This window comes from Rhinopithecus bieti, unplaced genomic scaffold, assembly GCF_001698545.2.
Source record: "Rhinopithecus bieti isolate Rb0 unplaced genomic scaffold, ASM169854v2 scaffold_15006, whole genome shotgun sequence".
In the NCBI taxonomy this organism is placed as follows: Eukaryota; Metazoa; Chordata; class Mammalia; order Primates; family Cercopithecidae; genus Rhinopithecus; species Rhinopithecus bieti.
Genome location: NW_016808074.1, coordinates 4,801 through 23,921, shown reverse-complemented (window position 1 = coordinate 23,921; position 19,121 = coordinate 4,801). Strand labels below are relative to the sequence as shown.

General features: G+C 48.3%; 1 protein-coding gene and 1 pseudogene across 1 annotated transcript in view; one reads left to right on the top strand and one right to left on the bottom strand.

Annotated features, from left to right (window-relative positions):
- ZNF606 (zinc finger protein 606) overlaps positions 1 to 9,068 on the bottom strand; it is a 26,667-nt gene extending 17,599 nt beyond the window's left edge. Inside the window, exons 1-4 of the mRNA XM_017885458.1 lie at positions 8,673 to 9,068; positions 7,576 to 7,657; positions 6,975 to 7,031; positions 6,092 to 6,180 (exon numbers count right to left, since the gene is read on the bottom strand). Of these exons, the coding sequence (XP_017740947.1) occupies positions 6,092 to 6,180; positions 6,975 to 7,031; positions 7,576 to 7,606 (177 nt within the window). The 5' untranslated portion in view covers positions 7,607 to 7,657; positions 8,673 to 9,068. The remainder of the gene's footprint in view (positions 1 to 6,091; positions 6,181 to 6,974; positions 7,032 to 7,575; positions 7,658 to 8,672) is intronic.
- LOC108537767 (uncharacterized) lies at positions 8,221 to 11,447 on the top strand (annotated as a pseudogene).
- Positions 11,448 to 19,121: the final 7,674 nt, after the last annotated feature.

The window sequence follows — 19,121 nt, the reverse complement described above, 5'->3', positions numbered from 1 at the left end:
TTCGCCAGGATGGTCTCGATCTCCTGACCTCGTGATCCGCCCGTCTCGGCCTCCCAAAGTGCTGGGATTACAGGCTTGAGCCACTGTGCCCGGCCCTTGTGTGTCTTATTTTAAGAAGCCTGTAATCCCAGCACTTTGGGAGGCCGAGACGGGCGGAACACGAGGTCAGGAGATCGAGACCATCCTGGCTAACACGGTGAAACCCCGTATCTACTAAAAATACAAAAAACTAGCCGGGCGAGGTGGCGGGCGCCTGTAGTCCCAGCTACTCTGGAGGTTGAGGCAGGAGAACGGCGTACACCCGGGAGGCGGAGCTTGCAGTGAGCTGAGATCCGGCCACTGCAGTCCAGCCTGGGAGACAGAGCGAGACTCTGTCTCAAAAAAAAAAAAAAAAAAAAGACACACAAAAACACTAGCCATAAACAAAGACAGGCACATTGACAAAGACATACCAACATTCAAACATCTGACTGACAAGACACCACCAGTTAAGACAAGCTACAGACTGGGAGGAGACAGTTGATATGTGACAAAGAATTAGGATTCAGAATGTGTGTGAAATACCTACGTTAAAGTTGGTCTCTAGAAATCCAGGGATGGAGAAAGAGAAACAAAGACAGAAGGAAATACAGACAGACAATAAAGACATCAAAAGGTACTTAGCAATCAAGAAGATGCACATTAAAGACATGCAATACACCTTTCTGGTCCTGAGGTAAGCAAATATTTAAAACACCTGATAATGTCAAGTGTTGACAAAAATGCAGGAAAATGGGTATTTTCTCCCACAGTGGGGAGACTGTGAAGTAGCTTCGCCCCTTGGAGAGACATGTGGCAGCACTAGTAACATTGAAAGTACATACCTAGCCAGGCATGGTGGCTCACGCCGGTAATCTCAGCACTTTGGGAGGCTGAGGCAGGTGACTCATGAGGTCAACAGATGGAGACCATCCCAGCCAACATGGTGAAAGCCCGCCTCTACCAAAAATATAAAAATTAGCTGGGTGTGGTGGCATGCACCTGTAGTCCCACCTACTCAGGAGGCTGAGGCAGGAGAATCGCTTGAACCGGGGAGGCAGAGGTTGCAGTGAGCTGAGATTGCGCCACTGCACTGCAGCCTGGGCAACAGAGCAAGACTCCATCTCAAAAAAAAAAAAAGTACATACCTAAAACCAGGTACAATTCTGCTTCTAGGGGTATGCCTAGATAAAAAAAAACTACATAAACACGTGCACAAAGTGAAGCTACAGGAATGTTCACACAGCTTTGGCTGGAGCAGCAAAAACAATGGGGGAAAGAGGAATTTATAAACCTGTCCATAAAAGAAACTATGAACAGAGGTGCACTTCTCTAATGGACACACTCGGCAGCACAAAAGGAACAAGCCTGACTTCTCTGTATCTATCAACACGGATGGACCTCAAAGTTGAAAAAAGAAAACTATAGGAAAACTACATGTAGAAAAAAATTACTGGGAAAAAAATAGAGTGTTTGACCGGGTGCAGGGGCTCACACCTATAATCCCAGCACTTTGCGAAGTCGAGGCAGGCAAATCACTGAGGCCAGGAATTCGAGACCAGCCTGCCCAATATGACAAAACCCCACCTCTACTAAAAATACAAAAATTAGCCAGATATGGTGGCACATGCCTGCAATCCTAGCTACTTGGGAGGCTGAAGCACAAGAATCCTTTGAACCCGGGAGGCGGAGATTGCAGTGAGCCGAGATCTCCCACTGCACTCCAGTATGGGCAATGCAGTGAGACTCTGTCTCAAAAAAAGAAAAAGACTGTCTATGTCTATATAGTTTATCATCTACGTATGCATATGAAAATGAATTAGCTGTGTACAAACTGAATCCATGAGTGGTTGCCTGAGAAATGGTGGAAAGACAAAGAGTACTATGTAAAAGAAGAAAAAGATAACAAATATGACAAAACAGTAATAATTGTTCGCTGACGGTGATGCCATTTGCTTCCTTTTTATACTCTTCTGTAATTACGAAATTTGTCAAAATTAAAATTAAAATAAATTTTAAAAAAATTCAGAAATGAAAAGGGGACATTTTCAAACTGTAAGCCCCATGGGCTAAAAGCAGGAAAAAAAAAAAGGTGCCCCCAGCTGAACATGTAACCATGTCCGGGCCCACAAATCATGGAGGCCTCACCTCCAGGATGGTAACGGGACCGGGCACAATGGCTCACGCCTGTAATCCCAGCGTTTTGAGAGGGCAAGGCAGGCAAATCACCTGAGGTCAGAAGTCTGAGGCCAGACTGACCAACATGGCGAAACCCTGTCTCCACTAAAAATACAAAACTTAGCCGGGTGTGGTGGTGCACGCCTGTAATCTCAGCTACTCGGGAGGTTGAGGCATGAGAATCCCTTGAACCCAGGTGGGGAGGCTACATCAAGCCGAGATCGTGCCACCGTACTCCAGTATGTACAACACAATGAGACTCTGCCTCAAAAATAAAAATAAATAAATGAATGGTAAGGGGACACAGTAAACACCTTCAGCCTAGAATTGCAAAGGAAAATGCAAAACCGAAAGGCCAGAAGGAAGAGATGGTGGAAGACAGGAACCTAGTCTCACGGGCTGTGGAGATGAGAGGGACCCTTCAAGGATAGGAGAGGAAATGCAGGTTTCACTGTTGCCTGATGCTGAGGTTACCGTAAGGGTGCTAAAGAGAGAAGAGTCCTGCTAGAGGGAGGAGCAAACCCTTCTGTTCCACAGGTCACCCTCAGGATCTGCATCTGCATTTTCCAATTATATCCTAGGATGACTTGCAAATGTGTTTCACCCAAATTCTCATAAACATTCTTGCACACATCACTTTGTACACACGTATAAGCACTTATCTAGGCATTCTAAAGCACTTTATGGAATCTGCTAACAAACCAGCCACATATATAAACCCTGTGAGAGTCTCAAGGAGAGAAGACCAAGGGTGCTGAGCCGGGTCTCAGATGTTTGCCAACAGATCTTACCCAACTGCTCCCCCTTCAAGGAACCTGGGGCAATTCAGATGGCTTCTATGGTAGATTTCACCGCAGAGAAGGAAAACAGAACTAGACTGTGCACATCCTTAAGTCTGACCAAGGATGAGTGCAGATTATTACTGGTGTTTTATGTACATAACGTTTGTTACGCAGATATCCTAGGTGGATTGTTACAGAGGGGTTTGAATGCTTCCATATTTGGACAGGCTGGTTGGGGTTTTTTAGATGGAATGAGATATTATCACTACAATTATTATTTCCCCCTATTTCTAGAAATAAGGGGATCTGGGCTTCTGTAGTTAAAACCTCACTATTGAACATACTTCCATGAATGGACTATTCAGATAATGAGGGATGACAGCATTTCATGTTTTCACCAGATAAATGCTTTATTTCAATAAAGATTTAAACTCGGAGGGAACAATAAAGGACACAGGGTTCTTTTGCATTCCTGAAGATCTCACTTAGTTAAAAACACACAGCAGTCAAATCCAAGTTTCCCACAGGAAAAAATCCAAAGTAAATGTGGGGAGGGGGGCCAGCCAGGAGCATGTTATCAGAAATCACAACTCTTCAGACACTGGAGAGTGTTGTTATTTTTAATTCTGTTTTATTTTCTCGGCATTAACTTTGATAATTCTCAGAAAGCCTAGCATAAATTGACAGCAGAGTGTAGCATGGTGGTTAACAGGGCTTCTTCGCGGTGTTTTATTACAGCTAACTTCTACTCCTCAGAGTCTGATTCACGGGCCATCTTTCAGGCTAGCCTAGCTTCACTACTGATGATTCTGTTTTAGGATTTAATAATGACTGTACATTGTAACAGCAGCACACCTCATAGCTGCCCAAGTTCTGATACCAGGCAACAATCACCTTGCATCATATGGCTCAAGCCCTTCTGCTTCCCATCTCATCTGGACCAGGGATAGCAACGCTGCAAAGTGGGGACAGCATACTTATGACATACTTTACCCACCAGATTTGAAACTGTGGGCGGTTTCATTAACATTTTTTAATTTCAGGGGGAGGCACAAAGTAGAGACATGATTTTTAAATCGTTTTATATCCAAGTATCTCACATCTGCTGGATTCATTATTTTAATTTAAAAATAAAAGACCTAAAAAAAGGTAATGAAACTGTTTTTCTTCATCTTTCATAGCAGGGAGTTAACAGGGTAAATGTAACTTTGATGAATTAGAAAAAACAAATTTTAAAAAATCTCCCATTTAGAAATAGAGACAACTCTAAAAAACTGAAAACAAGAAGTTAAAAATGGCTGCCTCAGTCATTAAAAGAAGTATTGATGCAATGCTACAACATGGATAACTCCTGAAAATGCAAACACTATGCTAAGTGAAAAAAGCCAGACAAAAAAGGCTGTGCCATATTATGATTCCATTTTTATGAAAGTCCAGACTAGGCAAATTCCTAGGAACAGAAAATACACTAGTGGTTGGGAGGGAGTAGGGGGACAGGGAGTGACTACTAATGGGTACAGGATTTATTTTTGGGGTGATGAAAATGTTCTAGAATTAGATACTGGTGATTGTTGCACAATTCTGTGACTATACTAAAAACCACAGAATTATTATTATTATTATTATTAATTTTTTTTTTTGAGACGGAGTCTCGCTCTGCCGCCCAGGCTGGAGTGCTGTGGCCGGATCTCAGCTCACTGCAAGCTCCGCCTCCCGGGTTCACGCCATTCTCCTGCCTCAGCCTCCCGAGTAGCTGGGACTACAGGCGCCCACCACCTCGCCCGGCTAATTTTTTTGTATTTTTTAGTAGAGACGGGGTTTCACCGTGTTAGCCAGGATGGTCTCGATCTCCTGACCTCGTGATCCGCCCGTCTCGGCCTCCCAAAGTGCTGGGATTACAGGCTTGAGCCACCGCGCCCAGCCAAAACCACAGAATTATAAACTTTAAAAGGATAAACTTTATGGTATGTCAGTACCATCTCAATAAAGCTATTATAAAATGTTTTTTAAGTGGCTGCATCTGGTGAGGAGGCTGGGCAGGAGGAGCACAGAGAGATGATACCTTTCCTAAGTGACTCCATTGCCCTATTTCTCTCAGGAGCCACCCTGTCCCCATAATCACAAAGGACCCTGCTTTGATTTCCTTATACCTCTCCTCCCTAGTTCCAAGTTCCTGGTCAGACTGAAGCCTGAAACACCAGCCTGCTTCCCACAAGCCCTCCTCTTCCACACCCATCATCACATTTCGAACCCTGGTGCCCCCTGATCCCAAGACTTCTGAGGCTCTGCAGCAGGCATTCAGGGCCTGGCTGGGTTCATCCTGGCCTCTCTAGCTTAAAATCTCACTGGAGTCAGTCTCACTCAAACACTGGTCACGTAGTGTGCCTGCCACCCCCACCCCTGTAGTGCTGCAGGAGGCCAGACTCCCACTCACCAGGCTGTGCCCAACTGGCTGATACATTCTTTTCACCTCCTGGCCCAGGTCTCCCAAGCAGCCTTCCCCTCCACAGCAAAAGCTGACCTCACACAGACTCTGTCCCATCTCCCAACTCATCAGGTGACTGAGCTCCTCCGGGCCTACCCTACCCGTCTCAGGTTTCTCACGTCCCACACTGCATGTGTGGCTCCAGGTAGGCCGTGAGATGTCCTCAGCTGAGTGAATAACCCTGGAAAAGGGTCTGGGAGCTCCTCAGGGTGGAGGCTCACACCTGTCCTTGTTCCCCTCACAGCAGGCACTGCACAGCATAAGCCTAAATCAGGTGCTAAAGACATGAGTGAAGGTGGCAAGAGAGAAGTGGGGCTGCCAGCCAAAAGGGCTGCCCCTCATGCCCCACAAGCGGCCAGGCTAGTCGGAGCTCAGCACTGTGGACAGGTGGGTCCGCAAGGCCAGGCTAGTCGGAGCTCAGCACTGTGGACAGGCTGGTCCGCAAGGCCAGGCTCCGAGGCACCAAAAACAGCCTGATTCTCCCTGCCTGCTCTCAGGAAGCATTAACTTCCAGCTGCTTCCTTCCCTACCCAAACTCCAACTGTTGTAAACTGGTGAGCCACATCAACTGGGATGACCAGGGATAACCTGGACATCATCCTTTGGGAACAGAACAGCCCCATCTCACCTGAACCTGGGCTGCTGGGAGCCCAGTGGCCCTCCTCCCCTCCTCGAGGCTTCCCTCCACATGCCAGGCAGGATCCTGAGGACACAGAGCTAGGAAACGAGAAAAAAGTCATGGAGGCAGCTCTCGCTGCCAGGAGCTCACCTGTCCTTCTGGTGGGCTGAGGACCAGCCCCTGCCCCTCCCCCTTGAATGAGGCAAGAGACCCACTTCCTCATTCTATAGATGAAGGAATTAGGGCTCAGAGAAGATCAGGAAAGTACCTGAACACATGAATCTCTCATTGCCCCCCCCTGTGCTATAAGGTACCATCTCTGAGAAGCAGTGACTGGTCACAACCTTCCTGGGCCTGAACCCTAAATGGCCACACATGAATTCTCATGCATCTTGAGATGTCACCATCACCTTATTGCTCACTAGTTTTCTGATTCTTCCTTGCTCCAACTCTGCACAGAGACAGATCTGGACCACCTGCCCTAAAGCCCCACCTGGTCTCCATTCTTTTTTTTTTTAAGATGGAGTCTGGCTCTGTCGCCCAGGCTGGACTGCAGTGGCGTGATCTCGGCTCACTGCAAGCTCTGCCTCCCAGGTTCACGCCATTCTCCTGTCTCAGCCTCCCGAATAGCTGGGACTACAGACGCCCGCCACCTTGCCCAGCTAACTTTTTGTATATTTAGTAGAGATGGGGTTTCAGCGTGTTAGCCAGGATGGTCTCGATCTCCTGACCTTGTGATCCACCCGCCTTGGCCTCCCAAAGTGCTGGGATTACAGGCGTGAGCCACCGTGCCCAGCCCACCTGGTCCCCATTCTAATCTCCAGCTGTGGCAGAGCACTACAGCGAGAGGCCACAATATGGCAGCCCACAGCTGACCGGGCTCTTGACTCACCCCAGGAGGCCCATGGGTCAACAGCCGTCAACCCCCAAGAATGGTCCGTAAGGGCACCTGCACAGAAGGATCAGGTTAGGACTGTGACACCAAACCTAGTGATTCGAGGCGACAAAATACAAGAGGAGACTGACTTGCTAATGGGCACTACAAAATTCCATAAACAGAGCCCAGAGGCATGTAAAAAAATCCAACATAAGCTGGATTCACACAGGCGATGCACAGGTGAGTCGCTATTACTTAACACTGTTTTAAAGTTACCAACCAATGCTATATAAGTAAAAACAACAAAGCTAAAAATATATATGGGAGCAGTAGAGACAATATTTTCTTATATGTATTACTGTTGTTTAGGAAACCCCATAAACCACCAGAAAATCTCTTAAAACTAATGACACCTCTCAGGAGATGACTATAAAACACATAAAAGTTAGTGTCTTTTATGCCAACAATTTTCCTCCTTTACCACCAATCAGTTCTAATTTTGTACCAAGATAGAGCCCCTTCCATCCTCAAAAGTCCTCAGCCTGTCCCAGCTCTGACCCATGACTGCAGCAGCTAATGTTGGGGGAGGCCCAGAAGAAACACAATTTGGACTCACCCCAGGAGGCCCATGGGTTGATGGCTGCCATTCTGAGGACTGATTGACCAGGCACCTGCTCAGGAATACTGCAAATTCCAACCTAGTGACAAAAGTGAAAAAAGACAAAACTAGTCCTTTCTCACAGAAGACCAAGTGGGAACAAAGAAGGGAATCCATCCACAGAAGCGACAAAAAAACTTGTAAGGAGCATCATCAGAAAAGAGAATTTACATGTCAAAAAAGTAACAATTCCTGGAGAGAAATGAAGGGTAATTTGCATAAGCTGGAAAAAAGCATGATCCTGAATGAGGGTACAAATTTGTCAGCCATTCCCAAGAGACAGCCAGTCACCACACAAATGGAACTTTTGGGTTGACAACAGTTATTGTAAAATCAACTTGCAATCCTCATATATTAGTGGTTGCCTAGAGCTGGGGGAAAAATGAAACGTGGAGTGACTGTTTAATGGGAACAAAGGTTTCTTTGTGGGGTGATGAAATGTTCTAAAATTAGATAATGGGGATGGCTGCACAATTTTATTAATATACAATAAAACCAGTGAATTACACACTTTTAAGTGGTTAAAGTGGTGAACGTTATGCAAATTTAATCCCACCTCCAAAAGAAATTCACGTCCAAGATTTACTAAGCCTAAGTTTGTGTGTGTGTGGAGGACTTAGGGATGGGCCTGGCGCCCAGACCCCTAACTCCTCAGGTTCCAGATCTTTGTACAAGTCAGCAACCTCTCGACTGGATTCCTGGGTATGTGTATAAAGCACTAGAACACACAGTGGGCCTCAGGAGCACCGGAATCAGCGCGAAAACGCAGAATGCAAACCGTATTTTGCACCGTTATTTGCAACTTGACAGTGACCGCCACCGTCACTGCATGTTTAAGGGAACCCGGAGCTGTTTCCAACCCCGGTCTGACGTCCTTCACAGTGCTTTGTGTGAACTGGCGGGGGGAGAAACGCCGGCTGGGGAATGAACGGAGTTATCCGTCCCATCAATGACCTCGGAAGCATCCTTATCACCTGCTTCCAGAGCTCCCGACCCAAATTTCCTCCGCGACACCGACGCGGCCGCGACGCTGCAGAAGCTCGTCCCGGCCTCACCTGGCTTGCAGCCGCCGGTCCCCCTTGAAAGCGGCGCAGCAGGCTCGGGGTCGCTTCGCCTGGGGCGTTTGGCTTTTGTCCCGCGCCGAGGTCCGGGCCAGCAGTGCGCTTGGGAGCTCCAGGCGCGGCCTCGGGGACAAAGGCGCGCGGAGCCGACGTGCAGAGTTCACCCAGGCCCGTCCGGCCAAACAAGGAAGAGCGCCCGGAGGCGGGAGGCCGGAGGCAGGCTGCTGGCTGGAGAGCCGAAGGCAACGGGGGCGCAAAGCCGGCGCGGAAAGGGCAGGCGCAGGACCCGCCCTAGCGCCGCCTTTCCCCGCCGGCTCTCCCGACCCCCGAGCCCCGCAGCTACAGCAGCCCCACAGCCCGAGCAAAGGCCTCGCCTCAGCCGCGGACAATGGCGGCTGCTCCCCCGGCTTCGACCGGGGCGCGCCGCGGGGTCTGCTGGGAGCTGGAGTTCCAGGCGGGCACTTCCGGCGTCGGACAACTGCGCCGCCATGTCAGCTGCCTGGGCTGCCCCGCCTCGCACCGCCCTACTTGGGCGGGGTAAGGACCATTCTGGCAGCTGCGTGGAAGCCGGCGGCAGGGTGGACTTTGTTGTCCCGGCCCCAGACCACCCTCCTCCACCGCCGCCTCCCACTGCAAAAGGGCCTGGGTAAGTCGCGGCGCCGCGGGCCTCAGTTTGCCCGTCCGCAAAATGGCGCCTCGTGATCCCGGGTTTCCCGGGAGGAGCTCCGCGAGTTCTCAGCGCTCTCGAGGGATCCTTCCATTTGGCGTTCGCAAGATTGTGAAAACGTGGCTGCTGTTATTCTCTTTATTTAAGATAAGAAACCTAATTCGAGGTACCCCTCTCTGTGAAGCCCCACGGCTGAGAACGTCAGGGCTCGTTCCCAGGTCTCTTTCCAGAGGCCAGCCTTTATGGGAGCATGGATTACCAGCGACGCATCCTGTGAGTTTTCCTGTATCAATATGTATGGAGCGGTTCGGGCGCGGTGGCTCATTCCTGTAATCTCAGCATTTTGGGAAGCTGTGGCGGGAGGATCGATTGAGTTCAGGAGTTCGACACCACCCTGGGCAACATAGCGAGACCCCATCTCTACAAAAAAACACAAAAATTAGCCCGGTGTGATGGCGCGCGCCTGTAGTCCCGGCTACTCAGAAGGCTGCGGTGGAAGGATTGCTTCAGCTCAGGAGGTCAAGGTTGCAGTGAGCTAGGATCGCACCACTGCACTTCAGCCTGGGCAACAGAGCAAGACCCGGCCTTAAGAAAAAAAAAAAGGCCGGGCGCGGTGGCTCACGCCTGTAATCCCAACACTTTGGGAAGCCAAGGCAGGTGGATCGCCTGAGGTCAGGAGTTCAAGACCAGTCTGGCCAACATGATGAAACCTCGTCTCTACGAAAAATACCAAAAATTAGCCGGGCGTGGTGGCGGGCACCTGTACCCAGCTACTGGGGAGGCTGAGGCAGGGGAATCGCTTGAACCTAGGAGGCGGAGGCTGCAGTGAGCCGATATTGTGCCATTGCACTCCAGCCTGGGCAACAAGAGCAAAATTCCATCTCAAAAAAAAAAATTGTATACATATATATACACACACACACATATGGAGAGGCGCTGGGAAATAGAGCAGGGAGCACGGCTAAGGACTCTGCCTTGGCGGCCGCCATTGAAAAACACAAACAGGGAGGCTAAAAATGAAGGAGCCTGAGGTGTTGACCCCCAGCCTGATCCTGGAGGATCCCCTTGGCAGAGCCCATGACGCCCCTTTGGGGTCCTCACAGAGCCACCTCCTCACCTCTGTTAAGGATGACTCTAACCCAGAGCTTCCTTGCTCACTCCCCTCCCCATGCCCAGTCCCTGTGCTCCTCACTCTCCTCCTCTATTTTGTCCACCCTCATTCCCACTGCTGCTAGGGTCTGATCTGGGCTGGTTGTCTTCCCTTACTCAGCACCTCAGTGAGAGACCCACTTTTCATGCACCCACTGCTTGCTGCTTGCACATTTTTACTTATTGTTTTTTTTTTTTTAGTCGGAGTTTTGCTTTTGTTGCCCAGGCTGGAGTGCAATGGCGTGATCTCTGCTCACTGCAACCTCTGCCTCCCGGGTTCAAGTGATTCTCCTGCCTCAGCCTCCCAAGTAGCTGGGATTACAGGCATCTGCCACCACGCCCAGCAAATTTTTTGTATTTTTAGTAGAGATGGCATGAGCCACTGCTTCCAGCGCAGTCCCTTCTTTATATTAGCTGCCTAATTTGTTAAAATTCACATGTAACCTCACTACTTCCTTGCCTAAAATCTTTCAAGGGTCTCTGTAACTTCATTATAAAAGCTGTATCTCTCGTCACTCCTATTTCTCCTCCCACTTTTGTTGCTCTCTGACACTCTCCATTCCATTAACTTAAAGCCAGTTACTTATCTCCTAACATGCTCCTAAGCCTTTGCACACACTCTTTCCTTTGTCTAGACAACCTCTTCCATTTGTTCCATATCCAGTGTAAATGTCCTGCATCAGTCAACACCTGATCTGGGGCCATCTCTCCCCTTTCTAATAGAGCTGACCCTTTGCTTCTCTGAAACCCATGCACACACACAAACACACACCCCACTCCTGAGCCACTTTTACCACATTTCTTCCCTGTCATCCTCTGTAGGTGTGGATCCTCACAGGCTACAAACAAGTCTTGTCTTGAACACCTCCATACCTATCACAGGGTAGGTGCTCAATGAACATGCAAGGAAAAAAAAGCGCTGGGTGTGGTGGCTCACTCCTGTAATTTCAGCACTTTGGGAGGCTGAGGTGGGAAGATCACTTGAGCCTAGGAGTTTGAGAGCAGCCTGGGCAATGTGGCAAAACCCTGTCTCTACAAAAAATACAAAAGTTAGCTGGGTGTGGTGGCAGGCATCTATAGTCCCTGCTACTCTGGGGGCTGAGGTGGGAGGGTCACTTTAGCCTGGGAGGTCATGGCTGCAGTGAGCCAAGATGGCCCCACTGCACTCCAGCCTGAACAACATCCTGTGTCAATAGACTGGGCACAGTGGCTCACACCAGTAATCCCAGCACTTTGAGTGACCGAGGCGGTGGATCACCTGAGGTCAGGAATATGAGACCAGCCTGGCCAACATGGTGAAACCTCGTCTCTACAAAAATACAAAAATTAGCCAGCCACGATGGTGGTTGCTTGTAATCCCAGCTACTTGGGAGGCTGAGTCGGGAGAATCGCGTGAACCCAGGAGATGGAGGTGGCAGTGAGCCAAGATCAAGCCATTGCACTCCAGCACTCCAGCCTGGGCAACAGAGCGAGCCTCTGTCTCAAAAAAAAAAAAAAAAAAAAAAAGAAGAGACTGAGGGACTATAGGTGGTGATACCAAAGCATGGCCATTTAGGAAGCTGGACTTGAGTGAGCACTGGGCAAGAGAGATCTTGAAGATATTTCTACTGGTAATGGAGGATCATTTTAAAAAGCAGGCCTGTGGGTTGAGCTTTTGTTGTTGGGTGGTGTTGGCACTCACTGTGGGTGGGCAAAGGGGAGTAGCCCTTTCAGAGGGAGAGGAAAAGTTCAAGTAGAACAGGCTGAATTCAAGGGAGAGGACTAAGAGAGAGGTAAGGTGGAAGGGGCAAGGTATTGGGACAGGCCCCAGCTGGCAGGAAGGTGAACCCAGGCAGAGTGGGCACTGAGAGGAAAGCAATCTATGGATGATACAGCCACAATTTCCATCTCAGGCTCAAGCAAAGAAAGAGACGCTGGAGAAGGAAGAGTGACAGAAATAAGAGGAGTATCTCTCCGCTTCCACTCAGCCCCCTACAGCTCATCCTCCAGCAGGCAGCCAAGGGCACTTTTAGGATATCACATCAGGTCCCTGCCTCACATTCTGCACTGACTTCCCAAGTAGTTAGAGTAAAATCCAAACTCCAACTCGCAGCTTGGAACACTCAGCAGGACTAGCCTCTGTCCTATCCCACACCCCACCTCAGTCCCTCAAGCTCATCTCCTGTCACTCCTGCTGACTCCAGCCATTCCTCAAACAGGGTAAGCCCATTCCTGCTTCAGGGCCTTTATATGTATTGTTTCCTCTTCTGGAATCTTCTTCCTTGTACAGCCACAGGGTTTTCTTTCCTTCATTCAGATTTCAGCACAGAAGTCACATCCTGATAACAGCCAGCTGTGACTCATCCTCCCTAATTCTCAGTCACATTACCCTCTTTTTATTTTCTTCATATCAATATCTAAAGTCATAACTGATTGTCTCGTACAGAAGCTAAGTTTTGTGATAGGCAATCACCTAATACCTGCTACACGAACCTCAATGTTCATATAAGACTAGAATTCATATTCTAAAGAGAGATAAGGTAGCTCTGTTCACTTTTGAGAGAGCACTCAAATAAGAGAGATACCTTTGACCTAAAGGTGTCAGGAAACCGATGAAGAAAAACACCCCTGCTATGGTTTTAATGTTTTTATCCCCTCCAAAATTCATGTTGAAACTTAATCCCCAGTGCAGTAATATTGGGAGGCAGGGTCTAATGGGATTTATGTAGGTCATGAGGCTCTGCCGTCATGAATGGATTAATGTTGTAAACCAAAAAATAAAATTATAAGCCCCCCCCAACTATATGAATAGACCTCGGCCAAGGGCATTCCAGAGGTAACCTGAAAAATGAGTTTGGGCCATAATGGGAAGCAGAAGCTGGACTTGCCTCATTATACCCTCCTCCCTTCTGGAATTAGTGATAGAACAGACTCTTTAAGTCTGATAAGAAACATTTACAGTCTGTTATCTCTGGAGGTTTCATCTGCATGATAAAACCTTGAGCTCCACAACCACAGACATTCCTTTCTATTGACAATAACTCTTTAAATCAATTGCCAATCAGCAGTCTTTAAATCTGCCTATAACCTGGAAACTCTCTGTACCATTGTACATCTTATATGTATTGATTGATGTCTCATGTCTCCCTAAAATGTATAAAACCAAGCTGTACCCTAACCACCCTGGGCATGTCCTCAGGATCTCCTGAGAGCTGTGTCAGGGGCCATTGGTCACCATATTTGGCTCAGAGTAAATCTCTTCAAATATTTTACAGGGTTTGACTCTTCATCAACAATGCCATTGTAAAAGGCTCATGGAGAGATTCTGCGTGTACTTGCATGCTCTTTCTCTTTCTCTCTCTCTTTCTCTCCCTCCACCCCTACCCCTCCACCACCTTCCCCTTTACCTTCTATCATGTGAGAATGCAGTGTCCAAGGCACCATCTTGAAATCATCATCGCCAAATACGTCAGCACCTTGATGTTGGACTTCCCAGCCTCCAGACCGGAAGGCAGTACATTTCTTTGTAAATTACGCAGTCTCAGGTATTCTATTATAGCAGCACAAATGGACTAAGACAACTCCTGAGATAGGAAGGGGTGAGGTAAATGTAATCAGAGTTGGGGTTTTAGATCTTAGTCCAGTAAAGAAGCTGGAACTGTTCTGTATAAACAAAGGGCAAGGTAATTGCTACATAGATTCTTTTTTTATTATTGCTGATTCTTACCCTAAAATAAAGGATGTTGCCACTATACATCCACTAGAATGACCAAAAATAAAAATACTGACAGCATCAAATGGGACGACATGGTGCCAACTGGAATTCTCATACCCTGCTGATGGGAGTATAATGTGGTACAGTCACTTTGGAAAAAAGTTTGACAATTTCTTATAAAATTATACATAAACCTGTACTATGATCTAGAGATTCTACTCTTATTTGTTCAAAAGAAAGGAAAACATCTGTCTGCTAAAAGATATGTACAAGAATGCTCACAGTGGCATTATTGATGACAGTCCAAACCAGGAGTTAATCCAAATGTCTTGTTACCAAGAGAATGAATAAAGAAATTTTGATACATCAGTTTAATGGATTACTACTTAGCAATAAAAATAATTAGCCATGCCGGGTGCGGTGGCTCACTCCTGTAATCCCAGCACTTTGGGAGGCCGAAGCAGGCAGATCACCTGAGGTTGGGAGTTCAAGACCAGCCTGACCAACATGGAGAAACCCCATCTCTACTAAAAATACAAAATTAGCCAGGGTGGTGGTGCATGCCTGTAATCCCAGCTACTCGGGAAGCTGAGGCAGGCGAATTGCTTGAACCCAGGAGGCAGAGATTACGATGAGCCGAGCTTGCACCACTGCACTCCAGCCTGGGCAAAAGGAGCGAAACTCCGTCTCAAATAATAATAATAATAATAATTAGCCACATATCCACACAACAATATTGCATTATCACAGGTATAGTGATAAATACTGTATAATTCCATTTATATGAAGTTCAAGAACAGGCAACTAATCCATGGTGAAAGAAGTACTTACCCCTGGGGGTGGCGGTGTTGACTAAAGAGGTACAAAGGGGTCTTCTGGGGCCTGGAAATGTTCTATATCTTGATCTGGGTGGTGGTTACACAGGTATATGCGTGTTAAGAATTCATCAAGCTGTATACTTAGTAGTGTACTGTAATGTAATTACACTGTATTTCGATTAAAATGTGAAAGATAAGGGGGTGTCTTTTGCTTCCACATTTGTAGCCCCAGCTTCTGTAAGTATCTTCTGCGTGATAACGGTTGGATGAATTAAAAGGTAGGAGGGATAGAAGAGGAGAGAAGCAATAGGAAGAGGAAGGCTGGAAGAAAAGCCCAGCTCCACTGTCTCACAGGAGTGTCACTGGGTACTGGGGAACTTGGAAGCACTAGGGAACAGAGAGGAAGTTGCTGCCTCAGGCTGCCGCTTCTCAGCCCAGAAGTGAGAGGCTATGAAGCTGTTGGCCCCTGGTGGGGGACAGGTAAGACCAGTGAGAGAGGGTTTTTGCCCTTGAATTGCCCCTTCCCTGGAGACAGAAGCAAGATGAAGGCCTCTCGAAGTGCTTCATCCTCTGGAAGCCAACTGAGGAAATGACTTTCCCAAGAGAAGGATCATACATCACTCAATCATCAGCAAACATTTATGAAGCACCTGCTCTGTGCCAGGCCCTAAAGTGAAAAAAACAAACGCCACACTTACAGAAGCACAAGATAAACAATAAACATAAGTAAGTTAAAGAGTAGTTAGAGGCCGGGCGCAGTGGCTCAAGCCTGTAATCCCAGCACTTTGGGAGGCCAAGACGGGTGGATCACGAGGTCAGGAGATCGAGACCATCCTGGCGAACACGGTGAAACCCCGTCTCTACTAAAAAAATACAAAAAACTAGCTGGGCGAGGTGGCGGGCGCCTGTAATCCCAGCTACTCGGGAGGCTGAGGCAGGAGAATGGTGTAAACTTGGGAGGCGGAGCTGGCAGTGAGCTGAGATCCGGCCACTGCACTCCAGCCTGGGCGACAGAGCGAGACTCTGTCTCAAAAAAAAAAAAAAAAAGAGTAGTTAGAAGGCAACAACTTTGGAACAAAGAAAAAGAACAGTGTAGGTGATGTAGTGCCCAGATGGGAAGGGCAAGTTGCCGTATTAAATTAAGTGCTGAGGGTGAGTCAGAGTCACCTCATTGAGGTGACATCTGAGCAAGGACTGAAAGGAAATGGATGCAGACGGCCGGGCGCAGTGGCTTACACCTGTAATCCCAGCACTTTGGGAGGCCGAGGTGGGCGGATCACGAGGTCAGGAAATCGAGACCATCCTGGCTAACACGGTGAAACCCCGTCTCTACTAAAACACACACAAAAAAATTAGCCGGGTGTGGTGGTGGGCGCCTGTAGTCCCAGCTACTCGGGGAGGCTGAGGCAGGAGAATGGCGTGAACCTGGGAGGCAGAGCTTGCAGTGAGCCAAGATGGTGCCACTGCACTCCAGCCTGGGTGACAGAGCAACACTTCGTCTCAAAAAAAAAAAAGGGATGCAGATACCGGAGGGAAGAGCTAGAACAAACCCCCTGGTGTACGGCCTGCCTAGTCAGCTGCAGGAACAACACAGAGAGGCAATAAGGGGGCCAGATGGTAGAGAAAGCTGAAGGCATCATGGGGGCTCTGGCAGGGTTCTGAGTAGACCATTGATGGGAGTCAACTAACCAAGGGAAGCAATGGAGTGATGTGTGAAACCAATGTAGTAATTAGGTGGGAGATGATAGCCACTTGGATGAGGTTGGTGATCAGTGGCTGGATTGGGAACATGCTGATACTTTAAAGGTAGAGCCAACAGACCGTAGGTTCAAGGTTTTGCATCCTAAGGGGCAATATAGCCCGTAATGTCCAGAACGAGTCAGGACATAAAGGAGGCCTCTCAATACAGAGCTATTCACCAAGGGCCTTGATGGGTAGGAAATTAGTTGCAAGTGTATGGAGATACTGCTCCCCTCTGGCCCAAGCTCCCTCCCACTCCAGTTACCCAGTGTTCTGGGCAGCACCCTATTCTCTTCTGTGAATAGGCAGAGGCAGGACCACACCGTCATCTTGGATGCACCTATTTTTTTTTTTTTGAGACGGAGTCTTGCTCTGCCGCCCAGGCTGGAGTGCAGTGGCCGGCTCTCAGCTCACTGCAAGCTCCGCCTCCCGGGTTCAAGCCATTCTCCTGTCTCAGCCTCCCGAGTAGCTGGGACTACAGGCGCCCGCCTCGTCGCCCGGCTAGTTTTTTGTATTTTTTAGTAGAGACGGGGTTTCACCGTATTAGCCAGGATGGTCTCGATCTCCTGACCTCGTGATCCGCCCGTCTCGGCCTCCCAAAGTGCTGGGATTACAGGCTTGAGCCACCGCGCCCGGCCGCGGATGCACCTATTATGGGAGACTGGAGTGCAAGGGTACCATCTTGGCTCACTGCAACCTCCGCCTCCCAGGTTCAAGCGATTCTGCCTCAGCCTCCTGAGTAACTGGGATTATAGGCGTGCGCTACCACGCCCGGCTAATTTTTCTATTTTTAGTAGAGATGGGGTTTGGCCATGTTGGCCACGCTGGTCTTAAACTCCTGACCTCAAGTGATCCGCCCGCCTTGGTCTCCCAAAGTGCTGGGATTACAGGTGTGAGCCACCATGCCCAGCCTGGACTTGCCTTTTACTTCATCCATGGTGTCTTTTGAAGAAAAAGATTCTTTAGAAATATTTTTTCTTTCATAACTTGTGTTTTATGTATTACTTTCAAGATCCCAACTACATCTAGTCCTAAAAATAGTATCCTACCTATTCTAAGTTTTTGTGTGTTTTTTTTTAAATCAACTTAATTGTAGTGTAATTGCACACTGCAGATAAACTGCACATGTTTGAAGTGAGTAACGTTGTAAGTTTTTTTCTCTTGGAGCCCTGAGGTAAACTTTTATTTCTAGCTGACAGGACTTCCACACCCATGCTCCTCTCGGCACCTTTCACCCAGCCCAAGCAGCGGCGGCCCAGTGCAAAAGTGCCGTGGCCAAAGGGGTGGGAGACTCACTCCGCATTCTAGGCCGGAGAAGCGCGCGGGCTTGGGATGCCGGCAGGAGGCAGTGACTCTCCCCAGGGCACAGGCTCCTTTCCGCCCTGACGCTGATGCTCGTCTGGCTGCCTCCCGTTCCTTGGCATCAAAATACCAGACGACGGTGGCGCACTCTGCGGCCTCACCTCGTTCGGTCCCGCCCAGAAAGACCAGACGACCAGAAAACCAGAAGCCGGTCACAGCGACCGCGAGCCTCAGCGTCCACGCGGGTTACCTGGGTAACGCGCCGCTTGGGCTCGGCGCCCAGCAGATGACAGGGGAACCCTGCCAGGCGGCAAGCGCCTCCTCCAGCCCCGGAGGCCTCCAGCTGTGCACCCGCCCGCCCTCCCTCCCTCCCACTGCGGTCGCCTGCATGCGTTTTGACAAATACCTAAACCCACAAAACCATCACTAGCTCTGGTTTCCCAGGACTCTTGAAGCCCCTCGGTTCAGCATTCCACGCCCCTCTGCCCTGCTTTCAAACCACCGCCAATCTTTCTGTTATATATATAGATTAGTTTGGATTTTCTAACACTTGTATATAAATGCAGTGACACATTTGAGTGTACTCTTTTGTGATCTGGCTTATTTTACTCAGCATAATTATTTTGAGATTATCCATTTTGTTGCATATGTAAGTAGCTCATTCCTTCTATTGCTGAATGGTGTTCCATCTCATGGATGCACCACAATTGTTAATCACGCTGGACATGTGAGCTGTTTCTATTTGGGGCTGTTAAAAATAAACTTATGGCCGGGCGCGGTGGCTCAAGCCTGTAATCCCAGCACTTTGGGAGACTGAGACGGGCGGATCACGAGGTCAGGAGATCCAGACCATCCTGGCTAACACGGTGAAACCCCGTCTCTACTAAAAAATACAAAAAACTAAAACTAAAAATAAAATAAAATAAAATAAACTTATGTGAACATTCGTGTACAAGTCTTCCTAAGGACACACATTTCCTTTCTTGTTGGATAAATGCCTAGGAGTTGAATGACTGGATCATATAGGAAATGAAAGTTCTTTTTTCTTTCTTTCTTTTTTTTTTTTTTTTTTT